At 38.0% G+C, this 22,490-nt stretch overlaps 2 protein-coding genes across 2 annotated transcripts; one reads left to right on the top strand and one right to left on the bottom strand.

Annotated features, from left to right (window-relative positions):
- Positions 1-224: 224 nt before the first annotated feature.
- Positions 225-4,454, bottom strand: LOC127808657 (uncharacterized). The gene is made up of 2 exons (XM_052347227.1): positions 3,517-4,454; positions 225-969 (listed from the first exon to the last, which is right to left on the bottom strand). The coding sequence occupies exons 1-2, from the start codon at positions 4,452-4,454 to the stop codon at positions 225-227; spliced, it is 1,683 nt and encodes a 560-aa protein (XP_052203187.1).
- A 1,600-nt stretch (positions 4,455-6,054) lies between these two features.
- Positions 6,055-22,475, top strand: LOC127808878 (anaphase-promoting complex subunit 4). Its single transcript, XM_052347568.1, has 19 exons — positions 6,055-6,220; positions 6,345-6,456; positions 7,661-7,752; positions 8,311-8,394; positions 9,606-9,845; positions 9,974-10,054; positions 11,275-11,426; positions 13,411-13,571; positions 13,652-13,752; positions 13,832-13,906; positions 16,596-16,775; positions 18,262-18,344; positions 18,436-18,534; positions 19,160-19,264; positions 19,807-19,945; positions 20,121-20,348; positions 20,424-20,576; positions 20,885-20,966; positions 22,163-22,475. Exons 1-19 carry the CDS (start codon positions 6,152-6,154, stop codon positions 22,255-22,257), a joined length of 2,331 nt encoding a protein of 776 aa, XP_052203528.1. The 5' UTR covers positions 6,055-6,151; the 3' UTR covers positions 22,258-22,475.
- The last annotated feature ends 15 nt before the right edge of the window (positions 22,476-22,490 follow it).

Below are 22,490 nucleotides of genomic sequence, written 5' to 3'. Positions count from 1 at the left end.
GAGGCCATGTAACATTCACGGGCTAAGCGCAAATCTCCCCGCACTTCGCCCGTCCCCCTATCCGTGGGAAACTTCATCATCATATGATATGTGCTTGGGATGGCTCGAAGGGCATTGAGACCCGATCTTCCCAGAATCATGTTGTAAGCCGAAGGCACGTCTGCTACCAGGATATCTAGCATAACACGAGAAGTTCGGGAACCTCTCCCTACCGTCAACGGGAGTTAAATAATCCCTTCTGAATATACGGCTTCACCATCAAATCCCACCAAAGGGACCCTCGCTGCCCTTAACTGTGTCATTTCATACCCCATGCCTAAGAAGGCTTGCCGATACAAGATTTCTGAAGAGCTTCCTGGATCCACAAGGATCCGCCGAAGTTCCCACTTCCCGAGTTCAGTTGTTATCACCAGTGGGTCATTTTGAGTCGGGTACCCCGGGAGGTCGCTATCTGAAAAAGAGATTGGATCCACGTTCCTCGATCTTTTCAGCCGGGTCGCATTACTTTTTTCGTCCTTCATGACTGGGACCTCCCCAGCCGCGAGTGTGTGGAATATCGGAGGCTGAGGATGATCATCTTCTCTTCGATGTGATCTCTCCCGCTGGGCCCGATTTCGATCCTCCGCGCGGTCTCTCTTGGGGGGGCTTCTTGATCGCGATCGTCGATCCTTTCTCCCCTGAGAATCACCTGTTTTTGCCACGTAGCTCCTCAGGAAACCCCGATTGATAAGTTCCTGAATCTCCTCCTTTAATTGGTGACACTCCTCCGTGTCATGACCATGATCTCGGTGGAATCGGCAATATTTACTTCTGTTCCTTTTGTCAGATGGTGCCTTCATCGGTCGAGGCTTTTTCAAGTAATCTTTTCCCTCAATAGTAGCCAGGATTTCTGCCCTCGGGGCGTTCAGAGGAGTGAAACCCGCCGAATCCCACCGAGGGCGATGCTTTTCTCTTCGGTCGTCACTCCTCCTGTAATACCCGGTATTAAATAATAAGAGAATTTTTGAAGATATGGGTCAAAAATGATATTTAGCAAAGTTTCGGGCCTAAGTGCGATATTTAAAACTTAAACGAAAGAAGAGTGACTAAGTTAAGATGAGCCAATTAACAAGAAATGGCACAGTTAGACGATATTTGATAAAAATCAGGGATTTTTAAAGGTTTGAAGTCAAAAGCACGCAATTAGGAGGGTTCGGGCAAAAGTGCAGATTTTGCAAAATATCAGAGGGAGGACGAATCGACGAATTTTTCAGAAATTCCAAAAGGAAATGGAAAATATAGAACTTGAGGGCTGTTGTGAAAGTGTTGGATAGTTCAAGGGTGTTTAGGGTTAAGAGAAAATGCAATTAAAAATTAACTAGGGGCTAAACTGCAAAATTTCAAAACTTCCAAGGTGTGAACGCGACCGCCGCACATGGGTCGCCGGCCAGCCGCCTCTGGACGTCGGGAAGGTCGCCTGGGAGGTGCTAGACTAGCTTCAGGCGATGATGAAGCTGTAGGGGCTTACCATTGGCCGGAAAATGCATTGAGGTGACCGGTTTTAATGGCGGAAAAATTTTCGATTTGGCCGAATCTTTTGAGGGCTTAGGCTCGCGTTCTGGGGCTTCTCGATTGGTTTAGAGGTTGGATATGGGTTTAAGGGATAAGGATGAGCCGGATATGGTAGGGAATCGGGTCAAAAACGAGTATAAAAGGAGGTTTTCGGCCGAGGGTTCAAAAACGAAATCGCTCAAATTTCTTGTGTTTTTGCTTGAATCGAGCTTGAGGGATAAGGGGCTTTTGTTCCTTGGGTTGAGAGGATCATTTCTAGAGCATTTGGGAGCGTTTGGTGTAGATTTGGAGAGGTTTTGGAAGCTTGGCCGGAAAATCGAACCACCGCCGCCGCGACCTGCAACTGGGTTTTAAACCTACCTCCGGCCACTTTTTCCGACGATTAAGGGCACCATTGAGGTCGCATTGAAGAGCTCTACAAGCCCCTATAAGAATTTAGGGCATTGGACATCGCCGGAATCGGAGAAGACGACCGGAGAAGAAGACTGTGCGGCGGCGCGTGGCAGCCACTCGCGGGACCTCTGGGTGGCGCGTGAGGGCGCGTGAGGTATGGTTTTTCTTTGATTTTAATTTCAGAATTTAGGTAAAATTATTTTAAGAATTATCATGGAAAAATATTTTGTGAAAATTGATGTTAGGTATTTTTAATGAATTTCCGAAGATAGAAATGTTTGAAAAATAAATAAAAATAGAAAAATTGTGGAAAAATAGAAATATTGATTCCAAAGGTCTTAAATGGTGAAATAGGAATCAATTGGGTCATTGGAAGAAGAATTACACAATTTTTTAGGTGTGGCACGTTTTTCGAGGCAAAATCCGGACTTTTCCGAATTAAGGTGAGTGGTTTGATTTTAGCCTTATCTTGACTCGAAAGTGTCTTAAAGTGCTTTTGGTGAGTTCTTGTGAGTATTTGTACGCTCCTAGACTTAGCTTATTTTACAAGGCATTTACTTACATTCGTTGTGTCAATATTGCATTAACTGTTTATTTTTAAAAGTATTGGTGCATGGCGTGTAAATTTTCATATCATATAGGGTCAAGTCTAATTGCATCGTTGGGTCCATATGGGGCGGTAAGGGTCTACTTGAGATTGGGACAATGTTAATCCAGGTGAACGGGTGTCACACTGGGGCACTCGAGGGAATAATGTTAAACCAGGTGAACGGGTGTCACGACGGTGCACTCGAGGGATTAACGTTGGACCAGGTGAACGTGTGCCACAGTGGGATATTCGAGGGATTAAGTATGTCAAGGTGATATCTCGAGTTAGATGTGTCTTGCATGTTGTCGTATAGTATGCCATGCTCGTATGTCTTTATGCATTGTATATCTGTTTCATGCCTTCACTTAGATGGTTTATCATCTAACATGGGTTATGCCCCTGGAACATTCAACGTTCCAGTCAGGGACAGCTGCGAGGTCGAGGACACGGCCGGTGAATCTGTGGTGTTTATTTGATAATTGTTGTATTATTTTGGAAACACTAGTATTTATAATGTTGTATGTATGAGCAATCGCTCGACGGTGTTGTAATCGTTAGTATCAATGTTGTATACACATATCGGTATGGGAACATTTTGTGTGTAACACGTGGTGGGCCACGTCATTTTGATTAATTAAGTATTCCGCTGTGATTATTTTATCTCGTTCAGTTAAGATTTGTTATTTCTAGCTAAATGAGTAAGACTGGAACTCTCGGGGTATATGTCTGCATGAGGAGTGGTTCTTTTGATCACCGCGGAAGCCGGATGTAGTTTTACAACGGGTGTTTCATCTGCATGTGAAGATTGTGCTCACAGGCGCCGCGGGTATCAAAAAAAAAAGAAACCCCGGGAATTTCCTTATAGTGACATGCCTGTATAGGGCGGGGTGTTACACCTCCTTTCCTCGGGATGCTTCTTTTTATCCTTCTTCTCCACATGCTCCGCCCTCTTAGCCTGCATGACCTCTTCGGCATTTATGTACTTCGTGGCCCGGCCCAATATGTCCGTGAACGCGCTCGGAGGCGTTTTGGCTAATGATTGGGCGAAAGGGCCGGGCCTCAGGGCGTTCTGGAATGCCACCATAGCAACATTGTGGTCAAAGTTCTCGATGCTCAGGGCTTCCATATTAAATCGTGAAACGAAATCCTTCAAGGGCTCTCCTTGGTTTTGCTTCATACTCACCAAGGCCATGGTGGACCTTCGGTGTCTTCGGAGAGGTGCAAAGTGCGCCAGAAAGCTGCTCCGGAGTTGCGCAAAACTTACGATGGAATGATGAGCCAGGTTTGAGTACCACGCCCATGCGTGCCCCTCCAGAGTGGCCAAGAAAACTCTACACCACATCGCGTCTGAGGCGTCCTGTACCATCATATGCGAGGTAAAGAGATCCAGGTGATCCATCGGGTCGGTGGTCCCTGCGTAGGGCTTAATGGCCGGGATACAGAGACGTTCTGGTGGTATGGCCGCCATGATCTCTGGGCCAAGGGGCTGATTTATCCTTGGTCCCTGAGCCTCTCCGGTCCTTGGCTTTAGGGCGGCTATCTCCTCCTCCAACTGCCGCAATCTTCTTTCCTGCCGCTGCTGCACAAACGACAAGTCAAGAGACTCGCCCGCCTCGCCGTCATCTGGCCCTGGCCTCTGCGGATTCTCGTCCTGTCGATAGGATTCCTCTTCTCTTGGGGGCTCGCGCCTTTCTTCCGCCCGAGAGTGCTGGGCTTGCTGATGCTGGCCATCTAGAAAACCCATGAGTAACTCCGTCAATCGTTGTACTTGACCCTCCAGAAGTGCTATCCGATCAGGAGGAGGCGGAGGGCCCTCCGGACTCCGAACCCTCCCAGGTGGGCTTCGGGGAGGGTTCTGCTGACTCGGTTCCGGAACGGGGTTGCTCCCCACGGCCCTAGACGGCTGTCTTCTGGTCGCCATTCACGGTTGAGAAGATTGTCCGCTGCACTGGAAAGACAGAAGAGAAGAATGTCGGCCCCACGGTGGGCGCCAATTGATGAAGGATTTTCGGAAGTGGTAGCCGCACGTTCCCTTCTTGCCTTTCTGAATGTACCTGCAATGGAGACGGGGCTTGCTCCCCCGGTCGATCTCCGATGATTAAGTTAGTCCTTTGATCTAGGGTTCCTTGTCCCTTTTAAGCTATGTTAATTGATGGAAAATAAGGAGAATCCCCCACCTTCTTCTCTTACCTTTTCTCGGGATAGGGATCATGAGGGATCTTCGGGATCTTCCTCCCGCCTTCTTCGGGACTTTCCCGATAAGGGTTTCGCGATAGCCTCCGTCTCCGAGGAGTTCGGGATAACTGTTGCCTCCGTGATCTTCGGTGGGTTAGCCTGTTCCTGAGGTCTCGGGGGTTTCTCTATTGAGTGCTTATCTGATTGACGTGGCAATGCTTGTCTGCTGTGTATCTTTTGACCGCTGTTAGGTATTCGTCTCGGCGTAATTATGGGACCGAGGGCGTTCTCCTCATCAACTATTATTCTGTCAAGTGAGTGATATGAATGCAACTAAAAAAAATTAGGCCTTGAGGGTTCGTATGGTACGCACATATGAGACAAATACATGTGAAAATTTAAAAAAAAAACGTTTACCCTTTAATACATATTTCAAAATAAAGAGGTTGGTTATCGTTTATTATTATTTTTTTTCCTGTTTATTGTGTAATTTTTGTATTTTGTACGCATTACTTATTGTATTACATGTTAATTTAGGTTTATTTTTTATATGGTTTCAGGATAGAGTTATGTACTTTTAATTATTCTTCTATACTTGAATGCATATAAGAAAATATTTCAAAATCTGTAATCATTTTGTTGTATTTTCATGATTGTAACATGATTATTTTATTTATTTTTTACTTCTTTATTGTGATTTTCATTTATTGTAACTACTAAATTATATAACTTTCACTTTAATATATATAATTTTTACGATATATATGCATAAAAGTCATTTTTATCCTTATTTGTAGCCACCAATCATCACCGATGATTGTGACGAACGCAATCGCCACCAGCTCTCATTTTCCACCCATCATCGCACCCATTTTCCTCTCTCTTGTTGGTGTCATTCTCATCGGCGACTGTGACGAATATGGCAACCCATCATTACACCTAAAACCAGGGTTCGGGGGCATTCAAATGCTCTACGGTCATCGATAGAAACTTTGCGATAATGGGTGATCGAGTTTCTTGCGGTCGCTGACTAGTACAATGATGAACGACTGCATTCATCGTGGGTGTGATGATGGGCGGCCATGTTCCTCATGGACGCTAGTGATGATGGGCAATGATAGGTGATGCAAATGGGATGATTGTGAGAAGGAGTGACGCGAGCATGAGAGAGAGAGAGAGGAAAGTTGGTGTGATGATGGGTAGGAAGTGGGAGCTGATAGTGGCCGTCAATGGGAGCTTGGGCTGCTTGATGGGTGGTTGTCGACGATGATGGGTGGCTGCAAATAAGGGTAAAAAAGACTTTTTTTTTTAAAATGTTTTCTTAATATGAGCGGGGAGAAAAACAAAAAAAATTGACTATAATTTCCCAAATTGAAATCCCCCCAACGGCGCGTATCTGCAGATCATCACTCTGGTTCCGCATTTGGCCTCACTGCAGAGGCGATGGAAACAGACGAACCCCAAAGGGCGATTCCGTTTCAGCTTCAATTTGACAAGCCGCTCCCCTCTCAGGTTGGCTCTATTGTCATCCTTTCTAACTCTGGCATGTATATACATTTAATGATCAGATGTATCCGTCACATCCGTGTGAGACACCAGTTGCTTATTTTTCGGTGCAAGCATTTCTCATTCACAGGTAAAGATAGCAGAATGGAACCCAGAAAAAGATTTACTCGCCATGGTCACGGAGGACTCCAAGATTCTTCTCCACCGTTTCAATTGGCAGCGGCTATGGACTGTCTCTCCCGGTGACCCATCTCTCTCTTTAGTTCTGCTTATGTATTTTATGGCTTGCCACAGTGCTTTCGATTCTGAACTAGTGATGTAGAAGGTCTTAAACCGAGCTGAAAAGTTCACTAATGGTGTGAAGTGAATTGCCCAGAAGTTGAGTTCCAGATGGAATGACGTTGGTGGTTCTATTAGGAGTGTTGGGTCAATGGACTTGCAGCTTGGACGTGCTAACTTGCTAGGTAGGTGGGAGAGGGCTCAAAACGTGGCTCTGGGAGCGGGAGCACGTCACAATAGCTTAGGAGCTGTATTGCATTCAAGGTGTTCGATGAAAAAATGATACGGGTCTTGGAGATAGAACACACAATGCCTTTGAGAGGAGTAGCGCCGGGTTGGGGTGGGGGTGGGGGGGGGGGGGGTGGGGAAGGGGAATGGCTGCTATTCAGTAGGTTTGTAGGTATCAACGACTTGCAGTAGCAGATGATCAGAAAATTTCAGAGAACCATTTGTGTTTTTTCGGTCTTTTTTACCAAGTTGAAAAGTAATTTTGTAAAGCGTTTTTAGCTCTCAGTTCTACAAGCATGTGCTTTTTGAGTAAATTCTATCTTGGTGCTCAGCTTAATGGGAAGGAGACACTGGGCTATCATGATTTCCGTTAGTCTTTCTTGACCAATGTATACAAAGTTTTGAGTTCATAGAACTGAATTTGTATTTCTGAGGATGGCTGGTGAAATTGTAAAGCGCTTGATGAATTTGAAAACTGATTTATTTTCCAAATCTGCCACTTCCTTGCATGCATGATGCCCACTGGGCATGATAGGTCTCTTGTTAATTTAATTCTCAAAGATATGAGGGCCATCAATTGTTTTGGTTCAGGATAGCCTATTGTGCATATTGTGGTAGCACATGATGGAATTACTGTGCTGGTTTTATATGATGGGATAGTATTAAAGCATATAAGCGTTTAGTTTGGTTTAATGCTATGATTTTTCCTTTGAATCACTACATACCATAATTATTCAAAATTTTGAAAAGCTAGTGTTCAATCTGTAGGTATATTGTCAACATTTATTTGTAGTCTGACTTGTTAGATGCTTAACAATTGAGTAGAAAGGGGACGCCTATTCTAAATGTCGTCTGTAGTTATTAATTAAATGGACATAATGTTCATCACAAGTTTCTACCTTTTGCGGACTTGATAACATTATTATATATACCATGTAGGAAAATGCATTACGTCCTTATGTTGGCGTCCTGATGGAAAAGCAATAGCTGTTGGGCTTGAAGATGGGACCATTTCATTGCATGATGTTGAAGTAAGTAACCATGCAATTTTCGTGTCCTCAAAGAAGAGGGAGGAATAAATATATTGGCCTTGAGATGTAGCTTATTATGACTGCTTACTGTTCCAAGCATATTTGTCTATTCAAAGATAAAATCATGATCTTGGCATTTTGGACTGAGGTTTTTGAAGTATTTGACTTCCATTTGATAACTCTTCAATACAGTTTGGTGAAGAAAAAACAAAAGGTGTATGCATACATATTTGTAATGCCAGAGAACAAATTATTTCACAGAGCTAGTTTGTTATCATGTCTTATGTTTTCAGAAAATAGCGATATAGGTTTAGCGTGTTCTTTCTTTTTCTAGGTGCTTACTCTTGTATGTTATCAACAAGCCTTTATCCTTCTATGTGGGATTTGTTACATGAATCTAGCTTGCCAGCTATTCATTTGTCTAGAATTTTTGTTTTTTGATTGATGTAATTGTAGAAATATACATGATTCAGTGCATACTTCTCTAATAGTTTATTGAAGCGTTGAAATTCTAGGCTTGTTAACATGTCTGTTTTCATTGTATTTTATGCATACCAGAATGGAAAGCTGTCACGAAGCATAAAGTCCCATGCTGTTGCTGTTGTGTGCCTTAACTGGGAGGAAGATGGAACAAACAGTCGAGTATGTATTTTGTTGACTTCTATCCATAAGGCTTTTACAGGGATGTCATCTAGGTCATACATAAAATAAAATTTCATTTTCATTGTCTATGTATAATTTAAATGTTTTATGCAAACTTTGAACTGAGATTTTTTCTCCTAAAATCCTTTTTCAGAATTAGGTGCATTACTATGAAAGAGTTGGATGCTGATTTTTCCTGTAAATGCGCTTTAATTTCAAAAATTGGGTTTTGATTTACTTTTGCTGGAATTGGTCTTATTTCCTGGAAATTCATGGATTGTTCATATAAAAGAAGAGATTTAATCTAAAAAGTTTTTACATCAGCTTTTAGATAAGTTAGTCGAGCTTTGTTCTTGCCTGTTAGAAATATTTAAGTTTGTTTGAAGTGCCATATGTGGTATGACAATGCAAGTTACCTTGGGTCTCTTAACCTTTTACCTGTAGATATTTGGTCCTGAGAGCCTCTGACTGTAGTGCTACTCATAAGTATTAGCATTCAGTAAAAGAGTTCAGATCACATAATTGTTCTAAATGAGAAGTATATTAAAAATTGACAACATAAAAAAAAAAAAAAACTAAGTTGGGCATATTCTGAGTTGTAGCATTTTCCTATTGCTGTACCTTTCCAATATGTACAATTCCATTGCCTAACATTGTGCTATAGATAATTTCTGTGAGTGAAGATATGAGTTATTATGTTTCTCTTTGTTTTGGGAGGGCTTATAACTGATTTCACATAGTTAATTTGTGCTTATGGATAGTGACCTTTAAAGGAGGACAAAGTAAGATACAATGATCATTGAAGAACATGGGTGGCTTACATATAAATTTAAGTTTTTTCACTGTTATCCTGACAAAATTTGTATGTGCGGACATAGACTTTCACCAAGAATGTGTAACCATTTTCTGAATTCATGATTTCTATTGAGGTTTACTTTTTTGGTTACACGTTAGCTCATTAAAACCCTGTTATTGATGGTCACTTTAAACAGACTTATCTGGTAAAATATTGCAAACTGTATGGATATGAACTTGAGATGAACAGTCTCAGAAATCTTATTCCATTTTTACTTCATTACTATGACATTGTTCTTTTATTCAAAAGGACATGCTTGTCCAATAGTTTCTTTTACTCCTGATGAAGGTGTTAGCTGTTTTTCTTTGCTGTCTTAGTATAAATGAAATAGCTTTCTTTTTCTATTGGGAGTCAGGATGATTGTGGCAATGTCTCAACTTATGAAGACCGCACTGCTCACTTCTTTCCTCCTGCACCAAGGATTCCACGAATGCCTGGGGTGGTACCGGGGGATACTGGATTCATGGATGAAAGTGAAGATTCATTCCAGGAGCTTTCAAATTCTTCACATCAACGATTTAACATCTTATGTAGTGGGGACAAAGATGGAAGCATTTGCTTTAGTATATTTGGCATATTTCCCGTAGGAAAAGTTGTAAGTTGATTGATGGGTACCCTCAGGGGAAATAATATCTAGTGTTTGTGCCCCAATGTTAGTTTCTGTTATTTTTTATATTCTTTTGCTGAGTCTCTTTTGGATTAATAAATGAGATATTGTGTCAGAATATCCACAGGTTTTCTCTATCTAATCAACCAATGGACTGCCGCCCCCCTTGTCGACTCCTGAATGCTTCCATATGCAAGGTATGCTTACCTTAGTTGGGTGGTTTTAGAATTCTAGATACCCAACAAGTTATGTGATGCTTATTACCATGGAATATGGAGAAAGACTCTCTGTTTCCTCTAGAGTACATATATTGTTTTACTTTTAGTAAGATCTGTTGCTAATTCTGTTTTGTGAGGCAACATACATGGAAACTGTAGTTGCTAAAGTAGTGGGAGTACTATAAATAGGACTGCAGACAGAAGTAACATCTAGACTATGGAAAAATAACAATCTCTAGGATTTCCTTTGTGAATGCTCTAGATCCTCATATATTAGTTGTCTACTTAAAATGGTCACAAACCACTATTACTTTCTAATGAATTTCTTCTTGTTTCTTCCACAAATAAGTCAACAATTTGTCATGGGTCATAGTCTTTCTGAAAATATATAAATCTTAGACAATTTTCACAAGTCAGGACACAGCCACAGCACAATTTTCTTCAAGTTAGGGTATAACATGACAGGGAGGTGTTAAAATTTAAATTATATATTTCATACTTATTTTTATGTTTATTTTTTCTATCAAAAAAATATTATATTTCTTATTTATGCAGGAAAGTAATTGAAATTCTACATACTAACAACAAAGTGTAGAAAAATAATCTTTATATTTAATCTAGAAAACTTTATTCATAGAAAAGTTGAAAAGTAATGGGACATGTTTGGATGAGTCTCCCATATGGACATGTAACTGTTTGAGATGATAAGACACGTTTGAAGTGTTTGTATTTCTTAATGAAATTGTGTATGGAATGAATTTGGAAAACAAGTTGCTTAGATACTGACATACTGACCTGGGAGGTAAAGCCCAGGTACCTTGAAATTTTAATATTGTATGATGACTAATTGATTGGAAACCTGTTACATGGAAATATTACATTTTATTGCCACATAATGATTGAAATGGTTCCGAGATTTGGGCACATATATTTTCATGGTTATTTCCATATATTCTTGTGTTCATAATCTGTTTGGTGAAGGTAATAAATTATAGTGGGAAATAAAACTGAGAAGAAAAGAAGGCACACATGTATTTGTTAAACCAGACAAATTTGAGCCACATTCAAATTGTAATGATTGACAAACTTGGGCTACAAAATTTCACCTACTCCAGTTTTGATTTCCAAATCTGCTTTCAAAGCTTTTAAAACGTCAGTTAGTTTTCTGGAGTAATCTCAGTGTTAATTATTCTGTCTAGGTTGCTTTGGCGAAGGATCTTTGTCATTTGATAGTCATTTGCTCTGGGGAGCTTCTAGAAGACGGGGTTGAGTCAAGCAACAGGCCAATATCTGGACATGATTTGCTTGGTTTTCATTGCCTATTGCTTGATACTTCAATATTTTGGAAGAGGTAATTTTTAACATATTCAAGAACCTGTGGTTATGTGAAAATTTAAAATCTCGGTGTACATTCATTTGAGTTGTTCTAATATCTTGCCTGCTCCAATGTGTGAGGCTCCCTGCTTTGTGATGGTCAATACATGGCCTTACCTTTTTTTTATAAAGAGAGTGTTTCCACAAACATTTGTTTATTTGTTATATTATTTTTGCTCCGTACTTGCTAAGTTGCTTTCCATTTCATTACCTAGGAATTGGAGTTTTCACCTTTATTTTATCAGTCTTGCATATTTTAAGTTCTGAGCATAATTATTTTAGCACTTTCATTGGTCACTTTTAGTGTTGAAGGCATTCTTATCATAGCCAGTCCCAACCCTAGATAGAGGAGGAAGGTTGTGTTAGGTAGCCAACATGTAGCGTAAACATTATTTTGTTGGGGCTTAACCCTTTTTTGTGATATGTTGTAGATATGATTGGGGAGCTAGAATTTATGTTTCTAACCCTACCTGGTTTGGTCAAGGTTTATGATGATGATGCCTACTACTTTCTTTCATTGCTCAGTTGTAACACAGAGAGCTGCTTCAGTTGATCTTTTTAGTACCATTTCTATTTGCTTGTATTAGCTTCTGTATGTTTCTCCTATACTACTACATTTGCCATCTGTCTCTTTAAAATAATACTTGGCTTCTCAGTAATAGGTATTCCGACTCTGTATGGTTGATCTTTTTCCCGCCCTTTATGCATTAATAATACAAAGACTTAATCCTAGTAGGTGGGGTTAACTATATGGATTTTAGCCTGCCAATTATCTATACCCATGATCATATTTTCTATAAGATCGTTATATCCCATGTCATGCCTAACACTTCCCCATTAAGTTTTCTTTTTGTGTATCATCAATCTATGTTTTTGTGGTGTATGTTATTTGCATTTTTTTTTGTCTTGATAGATGAGATAAATGAAGGTGTGGATAATAAACTTGAATTATGGAAAAATACCTTGGAATCCAAAGATTTAAACTAAGTAGGTTAAAAACTGAGTTGTGGAATGTAAGTTCAATAAAAATATTGCTAGGTGATATGTGACACTTGGATATCAAGTTATTCTAAAAAGAAGGTTAATTTACATATCTTGGACCACTTGTTCAAAAATGAGAGATTATGGAGGATGTTACTCATAGAAACAATATAGGATGGTTAAAGTGGAGAAGTGCACCCTACATTTTATGAGATTATAAGATGACTGTAAGATCATATTTGTTATATGGCTTAGAATGTTGGATAGGTAAGATGAGAGAGTAGGTGCCTATTAAAGATAAGATGAGAGAGTCATGATTAAGATGGTTTGAACATATGAGAAGAAGTCCAACAGAAACATCTGTGAGGTGAGTGGATGAAATGGAGGAAATTTGTAGCAAAAGAGACAGTGGAAGACTAATGAAAATTTGGTGGAAAACCCTTAGCCATGACATAGGATATAATGGTTTTATAGAAGATATGACCATGGATAGAAATGATTGGAGATCTAGAATTCATGTATTTGATCTCACATTCTAGGATTAAGGCTTGTGATTGATGTTGCTTTTATTTTTATGGGAATTTCAATTTTCTTTAATATGTGAAGATTTCAAATTTATCAAGGGGGAACAGAAGAAAGTAAAACACAGCAATAATGGATCAAGACTTATGGAAAATGTCGCTAGAACTTTTCAAGATATATGTAAAACCTAAATATTGCAAGAATTTTGTACCCATAAATTAAACAATTATGGAAAACATTACCTTTAGTTTCTTTTTGACAATGATATTTATCCTTTTAGAGGGTGGAAAGGGAATCAAAGTGGGAAGGTATCCTTCTAGTATTAAAATACTGGCACTTTTTTTTTTTTTTTATAATTCTCTTTCTATAACTGAAACTGCAGTCATATTTGGAAAATATTACAGAGAAACAATTATCTGTCAAGTTGATCCTTTTGCTTTATTCATCTTCACCTGCAGGAAAAATGAACTTCACCAGGTGGCTCAACAAGCTTCTAATATAGAGGATTTAATGGAAGTCATCCGGGCATCACTATCAGTCATGTCTAAACAATGGTCTGATGCCATGCATACCTATCATGAGAAATTTGATTCCCTATCTACTCTCATTATTGATCATGGTAGTAGCTGAGGACAATCACAGTTTATTGTTGTCTTTCCTTTCTGTTTGCCATTCACTTTACTCGTGATTAATACACAGGAATGGATTCTACTCCCCAGGAGGAATTCCTAAGCCTTTTAGGAGGAGCACGAACAAGTCCACCAGTTCATCAATTTCTAGTCAATTCTCTTGGAGAAGCAGTATGCTCAGCCTTAGATGACATTATACTATGAAAGTAAATTGTGATAATATCTAATTGCTTTATTTGTTATCTAATAGGGTGTCAAGCGTGTGGCGAAGGTTGTTGGTGGTGCTGGGAAAGAGCTTCAGCTTATTGTCCTTGATCATCTGCAGGTATCTTTTATTTTGTAATGTTGTATTTTTTTTCTTATATTTTTATTTTAGAGAGTTTTTTTTTCTAGGGAATTGCTATTGTTTGTTAGTGATATTTGTAGGGTTGACCTGCTCAGTTAGTAGATGAGTGTGGGGTGTATTGCTTAATTTAATTCTTCTCCTCTATGACTATTCAGTGCATACAGAGATTATGGATCTACATGATTCCATTCCAAACTTGCCATATTTTATTTTTGTCTCTAGAGATTGCTTATTTCATTCAGTGCTTTTTGTTTACTCAGAAACACATCAAAATGATACTCCATTCTTTCCAATAAAGAACAGGGGCTATTTCATCATTCACCAAACCCTAATTCATTTATAATATCTATGTCAAATCTTATTTCTTGATATTGGTTGTGGGGCTAATGTGTGGCTCTTTCTGCTTAGTTTCAATGCAGCTAGAGCCACAGAACAATCTGGCATGAGGTAGCTTGATAACTAAGCAAATAACTATCAAAATGGTAGAAAGAGATCATAATAATTTATGGAGCCAGGAGCTGTTCAGCTCTCATCATTTGCAATTTTTTGATTTTCACTTTACCATACATTTGGGGGATGTGGTATGCTGTGGTGGCAAGTGCTGTCCACCCCTGCTACTCCCGCACGCACACACAAAAATAAAAATAAAAATCAGGAACCAGACTATTCTTTCCTCCCCAACACAAGAAAAAAGGGAGGAAGGTGACACAATAGATTGCCCAGTTTCTATCACTTCGAGATTTTGGGGAAAGTGGGAACAAGTCTACCTGGCATGACTTTTCCTTTTTTCTTTATCCACATGACAAATAGGTTCGCCACCTTCCTGAGTTTTAGTGTCTTTTATGAGCTTATAACAATGACAATTATCTCCCTTGTTTCATATCTTGGCTGTTCATTCCAAAAATGGAAGAAATACCATTGGAGCCACACCAACCAGACATTGTTTATGTGCTCTGTATAATTTTTTTCATATAACTGTATGTGTTGTATGAAGTTTATGTGTCTCCTGCGTTCTAAGTTTGAAGCTTCTCAATTTTGATTCAGATGTGATCTTGCATATCGATTTTGCTTAACTCATTATGAATGCATGTTGATTATTTTAACTGTATCATTTAATTCACTTTTTAAGTTGTAGAGTATGATAAATCTCTTAGTGAATACTTCACTTATTTGTAAAGTACCAAACATTGGCATGGAGATGTTTGCTTAAGTTTCAATTGATCTCATCAAAAGTTTTACAGTTTGGACGATCAAAAATAATCTCATCTTTCTTACCTTAATGTTCATGGATTACTTGGTGCCAAGCACAAAGTTTTTGTTTATCCTTTGTTGTCTTAAGTGCCTTTGTTTGGTCAAAAGTTATACAAACTTTTCAGAAGACAAACTTTAACATTTGAATAGTCATGGAAATACTTGGATTATAACTCCTTTCTGTCAGTATCATTCCATTCAGAACTAAAGAGCAACTGGCCATTACAGTGCATGCACTATTTTGCTTGAAATCAGTGAAACAAAATTTTAAGTACTCAAGCCAACTTGAGTCTCTGGCAACTGCTCGCGGTCAAATTTACATGGATTAACCATCACATATATGGTTATAGTCTCACCAAAATCAAGTATGACATTTCTTTCTTTGTTACCTTTACCAAAATTAATTATGAATTTCTTAAATCCTAGCATCATTCTCTATCTAGATATTGCCATTCTTCCTAACAATGCACTTGGGGTTGGTAATGCATTGCCAAACCATCATAATTGGCCCATTTTATTTTTGATAGAAACTACCTCTATTGTATCATGAATTTGATCATTTCTAACCCTAAAATCAAGATCAAAATAAGCATATAATAGTTGTTTGCAACACTATCAGCTTTACCACAAAAATTCATTTACCTCCAATTGGTGACAAATAGAATTGTAGAAGCAACAGGATCTTGTATGTAGAGACATAGAATTATAGAAGCAACAGGATCTTGTATGTAGAGACATAGAATTGTAGAAGCAACAGGATCTTGTATGTAGAGACATAGAATTGTAGAAGCAACTGGTGAGAAATAGAATTAGTTTTAACTTTTGGAAAATGTTAACGTTGAAAGGATAAGAGCCTCAATAAAAATTGAGTAGCCATTATAGAACCAAAATTGTCTTTTTAATGGGCCATCTTAACCAAAACAGGAACCAAGTGGGATCATCATCGTCAATTTTTTTCCCCTCCTGAAGGATGAGTAACTGGATCAGATGAGAAATGCTTAATCTACTGGTCATAAGCGCAGAGAAAATAAGCCCATTAGTTTCCTCATTTTATTTCTTACTATCCAAATTTAAAATGCTTTTTAATATAATGACGAAAATGTTTGGTTGTTGTAAGAGTCTTTTAGAAGATATGACCATTTATAGAAATGATTGGTGTGCTATAATTCGTGTTGCCAACTCCAACTAGTGGGATAAGGATTTATATGTTGATTAAAATCTGGGGTTTTCTAACTTGCCCATTCAAGCTATCTATTATATATATATATATATATATAGTTGTGCCTATAAGTTTGTGTAACATTATCTTCTAATACATATTTTTTGTTGTTTGTTGTTGTTCAAGTTTGTTTAGTCCTTCATATTTTACCCAAGGCGCCTTCAGTAGAAACTTAAGGTCCCATAAATTCATTTCCAGCCTGCTGCAGAAATAATTGCATTTAGAGTGGGAGAATTAAGAGGGCTTTCAAAATGGAGAGCACGTTTTCAAGGCATTGGTTTGGATGAGACATTAATCAGTAACGCAACAGAAAAAGCTGGTATGCTGCTCATTCAAGTTGAAAGATTTATGAGGGTTCTATCCTCTGTGGTTCAGCAGGTATGCTTTACTATCAGGAGCACGGTATCATTCTTGATTATCTTTATTTACATTCATTAGGTTTCCATTTGCCCTGATTGTCAACACCTTCTTTTCTTAAAAGAAAAAAAAAAAATTGAGGGGTGCATAGTTGGTTGTATTTTCTTCTTTTAAATTTGTAATCTTGTTAAAAGAGTTGTAAAAACTTCATTATTGTTGGTGGACTTATGAAAAATCTTCCCTTTTCACTTTGAATGAGAAGTGCATTGGCTGAATGTGAACATTTGAATCTTTTGTTGGTCATAATCCTAGTAGTTGTTGCAGCTTTTTAAGGTGTTCTGATCTCTAGTACATTTACATGATATACAATTTATGGACTTCTAAGGTAGCTATCCAGGTTGTTCTGTTTGTCAAAATACAAGTGAAATGCATAAAAGACCAAAAAAAAAAAAAAAGGTACTCGTAAGTGAGGGGGCGATCAAGGAGAGATGGAGGGACTATTTCTCAAAGTTATTAAATGAAGGTGGAGAAATAACTGTTATGTTAGAGCATCTTAGCAAGTTAGTAACTCTAAGAAAGATAGGAATGGCATGTTCTATAGACATATTTGTCCAAATGAAGTAAAACAAGCATTGAAAAAGATGAAAAATAGTAAAATTATTTTTCCAGATAATATACCAACAGAAGCATAGAAATACATGGGAGTAGAGGACTTTTTTGGTTAATAAAATTATTAATGTGAGCTTTAAAGAAGAAATGGTGTCAGATGAGCAGAGGAAGAGCATTTTAGTGCCTGTTTATAAGAATAGAGGAGATGTGCAAAGTTGTGAAAATTATAGAAGGGTCAAGCCAAAGAGTCATACCATAAAACTTTGAGAGAGGATAACTGAGCAAAGGTTAAGGAGATAAACTAAGGTCTTTGAACACCTATTTGGTTTTATGCCTGGTAGGTCCACAGTGGAAGCCATTTACTTATTGAGACACTTAATGGAACAGTCAAAAGATAGATAAAAAGATTTACTCATGTTATTTATAGGCTTGGAAAAAGCCTATGACAAGGTCTCAGAGAAGTCTTGTGGAGGGTGTTGGAGAAGAAATTGGTTCAGATTGCTTATATATTAAGGATATGTATCATCAAGTATAAATGTGTGTTAGAACTTAAAAAGGAGATACTGAGGTTCTCCCAATTACAATTGGATTATACCAATGATCTGCATTGAGTCCTTATTTCTTCTTTGCTCTTGTGATGGATGAACTCACAAAGCACATCCAAGAAGAAGTGCTTGGTGTATGTTATTTGTAGATGAGATTACTTGAAAGATGAGACACAAGAAGGCAGGAATAATAAACTCAAATTATGGAGACACACCTTAGAATACAAAGGTTTTTGATTATGGAGACACATTAGTGTCTTTCCGTTTCTGTTCTTGTTTCTTGTGTCTCTTTATTTACCTCTTTATCTTTCTCATAAACATGCATGCATTTTGAGCTCGTGTCTTTCTGTCAGTTTTCAAATTTCTTCAGCTGGCTTCAGAAGAGTGTAAAGACACTAATGTCAGAACCAAGTGATCAGCTTCTACCTTTCAGCAGGTTTGACTTTTTAGATGTTCTTTTTTGTTCTGGTGGATTTTGCTGATTTTCTGAACTAATAATTTGTGCTTGTACTTCTTGGTTTTGGCAGTGAACTTGTGATTATATTCTTGAAGTTTCTATATGATCAAGATCCTGTGAGGCAATTGCTTGAACTCTCTGAAGTTGATCAGACCATTGAAATTGATATGTAAGCTTTCTCATCAATTGCAAGCAACTTTGAGTGCTCCATTCCATGCTTCAAACTTACATTCTTGCAGCAATCCATCGTGTCACCCTTTAGTAAATATTATTTCTTGGTTTCATTTTCGTTTATAGTTCATGGAACTGCATTTTATTAGCCATTCCAGTTTGCCAGAGAACCAAAAGATTTTTTAGTTTTTTTTTTTTTCTGTGAAGCACCATTCAGAGTTTTGATGAGACATTTTTACCTGTTACTGATACAGGGAGGGTGACTGTAGTATCTGAAAATTGTTTGTGATTGAAAATCTAAGTTACCTAACTGGTGAAGTTTTCTTTCAACTCGTGTTTTCTTGCCAGTTTTTGCCTCAAATAAATTATGATTACATTTCAAGTGTTATGTGATCTTGGATTGTGCAAAGATGAGCTGCATTATCAGACTGTAGACAATTCTAGCAACTTCAAGAGTTCAACTAACTTCTTTGGTTGATTATGAGTAATGCTACTACTTTTGTTATCAGAGCTTGTAATTTGGACTTGTAAGTTGTTATTATGATTTTAATGATCTAATGGTAGGCATTATGCATGCATTTTCATGATTGATTGTTGTTATTATTATTTGCTTGATTGTTCAGGGAAACTATGAAAAGAGTAAGAGAATTAGTTCAATTTGGAGGATATTTGGACACTGAATACTTGCAACGGACACTAGCCAAAGAATTTCAGCAAATGGAGTCTTGGTATTCCATCTCTAATTTCTCCTTTTCTCACTCTTTTGGTGCTTGGGGCCTTCTCATGGTATTGATAGATAGATATAAAATGATACATGAGTATTTATTTATAATGCTTCCTACTGAAATGGAGATTAGCTTGTTTTCTGTAAGTATTGTTCTTCTCTATTTCTTCTGGCCATAATATTTATGTAAGGAAGTTGAAAAGGGATAACGTAAAGGTTCCCTTTATGAAAATAGAAATGGAATTACTTTTTGATAATGCAAGGTTTTAAAGAGATGCAAAAGAATACTGCTTACTTTTTGCTAAAAGATAAAGGAATACTGCATATTTGTTGCTAAAAGATCTGTCAACCTGATAGCTCTTGTGAATTTCAATTGCAACTGCTGTACATTTTGCTCAAATTTGGTAGTGAAGATTAGGTAAACATTAGATTATTCTTGGAAAAGTTGGAATTTTATTTGTTGCTTTTACTCTTGGGATAGCTTGAATGATGGGCTACTTAGTTTCAAGTTATTAATGCCTTATAATAGTCACTCCATGGTGTCAGTTTCAAGGAAGCTTTTGAGGTGCCCTTTTTGACAATTTCCAAGAAGTTACTTTTTGAGGATTTTTTCCCACTGTTTCCAACTGCATTTTCACCGAACTCTGCATCCCTAAGTTTTGCCGCCTCAATTTCATACTACCAGGTATGCTCTTAAGCACATAAATTGTCTTTTATAACAAGAGATCAGTTTCTTATGTGTTGTTATGCAAAAGCTAGTTCTGCGAGCCTTGTTTGGATGTCTTTTCTTTTTCCCTTCTTGTCTTTTGATGTCACTTGACAAAAAATTTATGTTTAGCCTGATTTCCTTTCCTTTGTAGGAAGCTTCTGACACCGTTACAGATTATCAAACACGTAAAACAAGACTTGTTGATTACATCTCTTTCAGAATACCTGATGAGTCATTCTCAAATATCAGAAATTGCATAGCCATCATGAGGGGGTTTATTCAGGATATGAGTGGTGTAAACAAGGGAAATGCGTCACTGGAAGCTGTCTTCTTATCTATTCCTGATGGCTACCACTGTGTGGATCTCTGTCTCTATAAAGTAAGAATTTTGGTAATTTCTAAGCCTTCAGTATTTGTAACTGGTTCACCATATGATCTTTTATTTTTTAAACAGGAAAGTCAAATTGTTCTGTTATTAAATGAATCAACTAGCAGTTCTGAAAGCTCTGGAAATGCTTGTATGATGATTGTGCGAGCCTGTGATCTTCAATTTGTACCTATTTCAAGATTCAGTGGTCCAAACCATTGGAGTCTGCATGAGCTGAAGGTATATTCCCCTCGAGTTTTATCAAACTACTTGCCATATGTTGTTGTTCATGCTTGTAGAATCTGTTGGGTTTGTTCATGCATTTAGCGTTCAAGCATATATTAAACATGACAAAGAAAGGGGAGACTTCTGTCTCATCTGCCTTCAACTCCAATTTCAGTGTGTTTTACCTCATTTTGTATCTTTTCTTTGATAGATTAGCTTTCTATGCGTTTGATACATGCTTGTTCCTTAACTGCCATTGTTTTTTAATCACTTCCCCAATTTGCTTAAAGATAATATGGTTGAATCACTCTTTTTCCCTCTAGGATTCTGTCATGTACCTGCAGATGGAGAATGAAAAGGTTCGGAATATTCCCCACTCTGTGGTTTCTCCATTGGCAGTTAGTGGTAAGATCTCATTTCATCTCAGAAAATTTTGTTTATTAAGTTACATAACGAATATTTCTGCAAGTAGTCATATTTGATAGAACTTGTCTTTGCATAGACTATTTTGAAACCTCTCAGGTACCCATGTAGAAGACACTGCAAAGTTATTAGTATGCACACGCATGGGCCATGTTTCTCCAGTCACCCTAATTGAGTATAGGAATTTTATATTTGGTTGCAAATAAGGGGTTGTAGCTCCCTATATTGATGATGGGAAGAACCCCTTCGCAACTCCCCTTTAGATTGAAAGCTACAAACCATGGCAAAAATCCGCGTGTCAAAATTGCACTTGTATACAGAATTAATCAATGCTCATATGTAGAAGACATGCCATATACTTACTACCCAACATCTGAATGCATTTTAAGCTGAGCCCCATATCCCGAGGTTTAGTTTTAATGTCTGACATTAGGCGCACACCATTATTTGAATTATGTACTTGAGTCCGGATAACTATGCCAACCCAGTTATTGTTAGTCTGGATAATGGCTAAATATCTACTAAAGGTCCATAAGGGAACACTTGGGCACTACTTAGAAAATGGAATTGTTAAACAAATTTGTGGCGCATAGATCATTCATGTGCCATAATGGCTTCAGAAAGGTCCATTCTGTACCATGCCTACGATCATCTTGAAGCACAGCTCAATACGTAAGAGCCGCGCAACCAACACTACTAAATGCTTAAAAAATCACATTGTGGACAGTTTAGATGCCATCCATCTTCGACTCTAGGGCATCCAAAAAGTATTTACTGCAAGGCAATGAATGGTCTTCATTGTGATGACCATGTACAGATGGATTTATGCATAAAAGAAAAGAAAAAAGTGTTCACAAAACGTTCAATTTCTCCTTCAACCATATTATATACATCATGTAGCTTTATGCTTTCACATTATTTTTTCACTTCCACAGCATATTAAATTCATCCACCTTGTTGAACAGTAATTTGGTGGCATCATGACCCCTAAGAGAGCATATTATTTCTGGTTACAGTTATGTGCCTCGTAGAAAGAGCCACATGCTCAAGCTATTCCACTGAATGTAACTGAGCTCTATTGTTTTAACAACCTGTATGATGGATTGGTTAAACATGGTGTCTAACTAAACTCAGTTTTACAAATGGTCACATATTTATTGAATTCTACTGCTTCTCAGCATCCAGGGGAGTGGCTTGCATTTTTGCTGCAAGAAGGCGTGCCTTGGTCTATATCCTGGAGGAGGATGAAGATGAAGTTTCAGATATGGAGTGACAAGTCGGCTTTATTATTGTATTATTTATTCTGTTTATTATTATTATTATAAGAAGCAACTTGGTTTTTTTTTTTTTTTTTGTGTGCTTTTATTTTTCAATTTATTAGGATGTAGACTGTAGAGTAACTTAACATCACTCATACACTGTACAAGTGATGTGAGCTGTTGTATGTGAAGGACTGCTAAGCAATTTAAATATTTTATATTTTTTCCTTCTCTTCGCCACGATTAG

Source organism: Diospyros lotus, chromosome 8, assembly GCF_014633365.1.
Source record: "Diospyros lotus cultivar Yz01 chromosome 8, ASM1463336v1, whole genome shotgun sequence".
Lineage (NCBI taxonomy): Eukaryota > Viridiplantae > Streptophyta > Magnoliopsida > Ericales > Ebenaceae > Diospyros > Diospyros lotus.
Note: the sequence above shows the minus strand (reverse complement) of the source record. Positions and strands in the feature narration are given on the sequence as shown.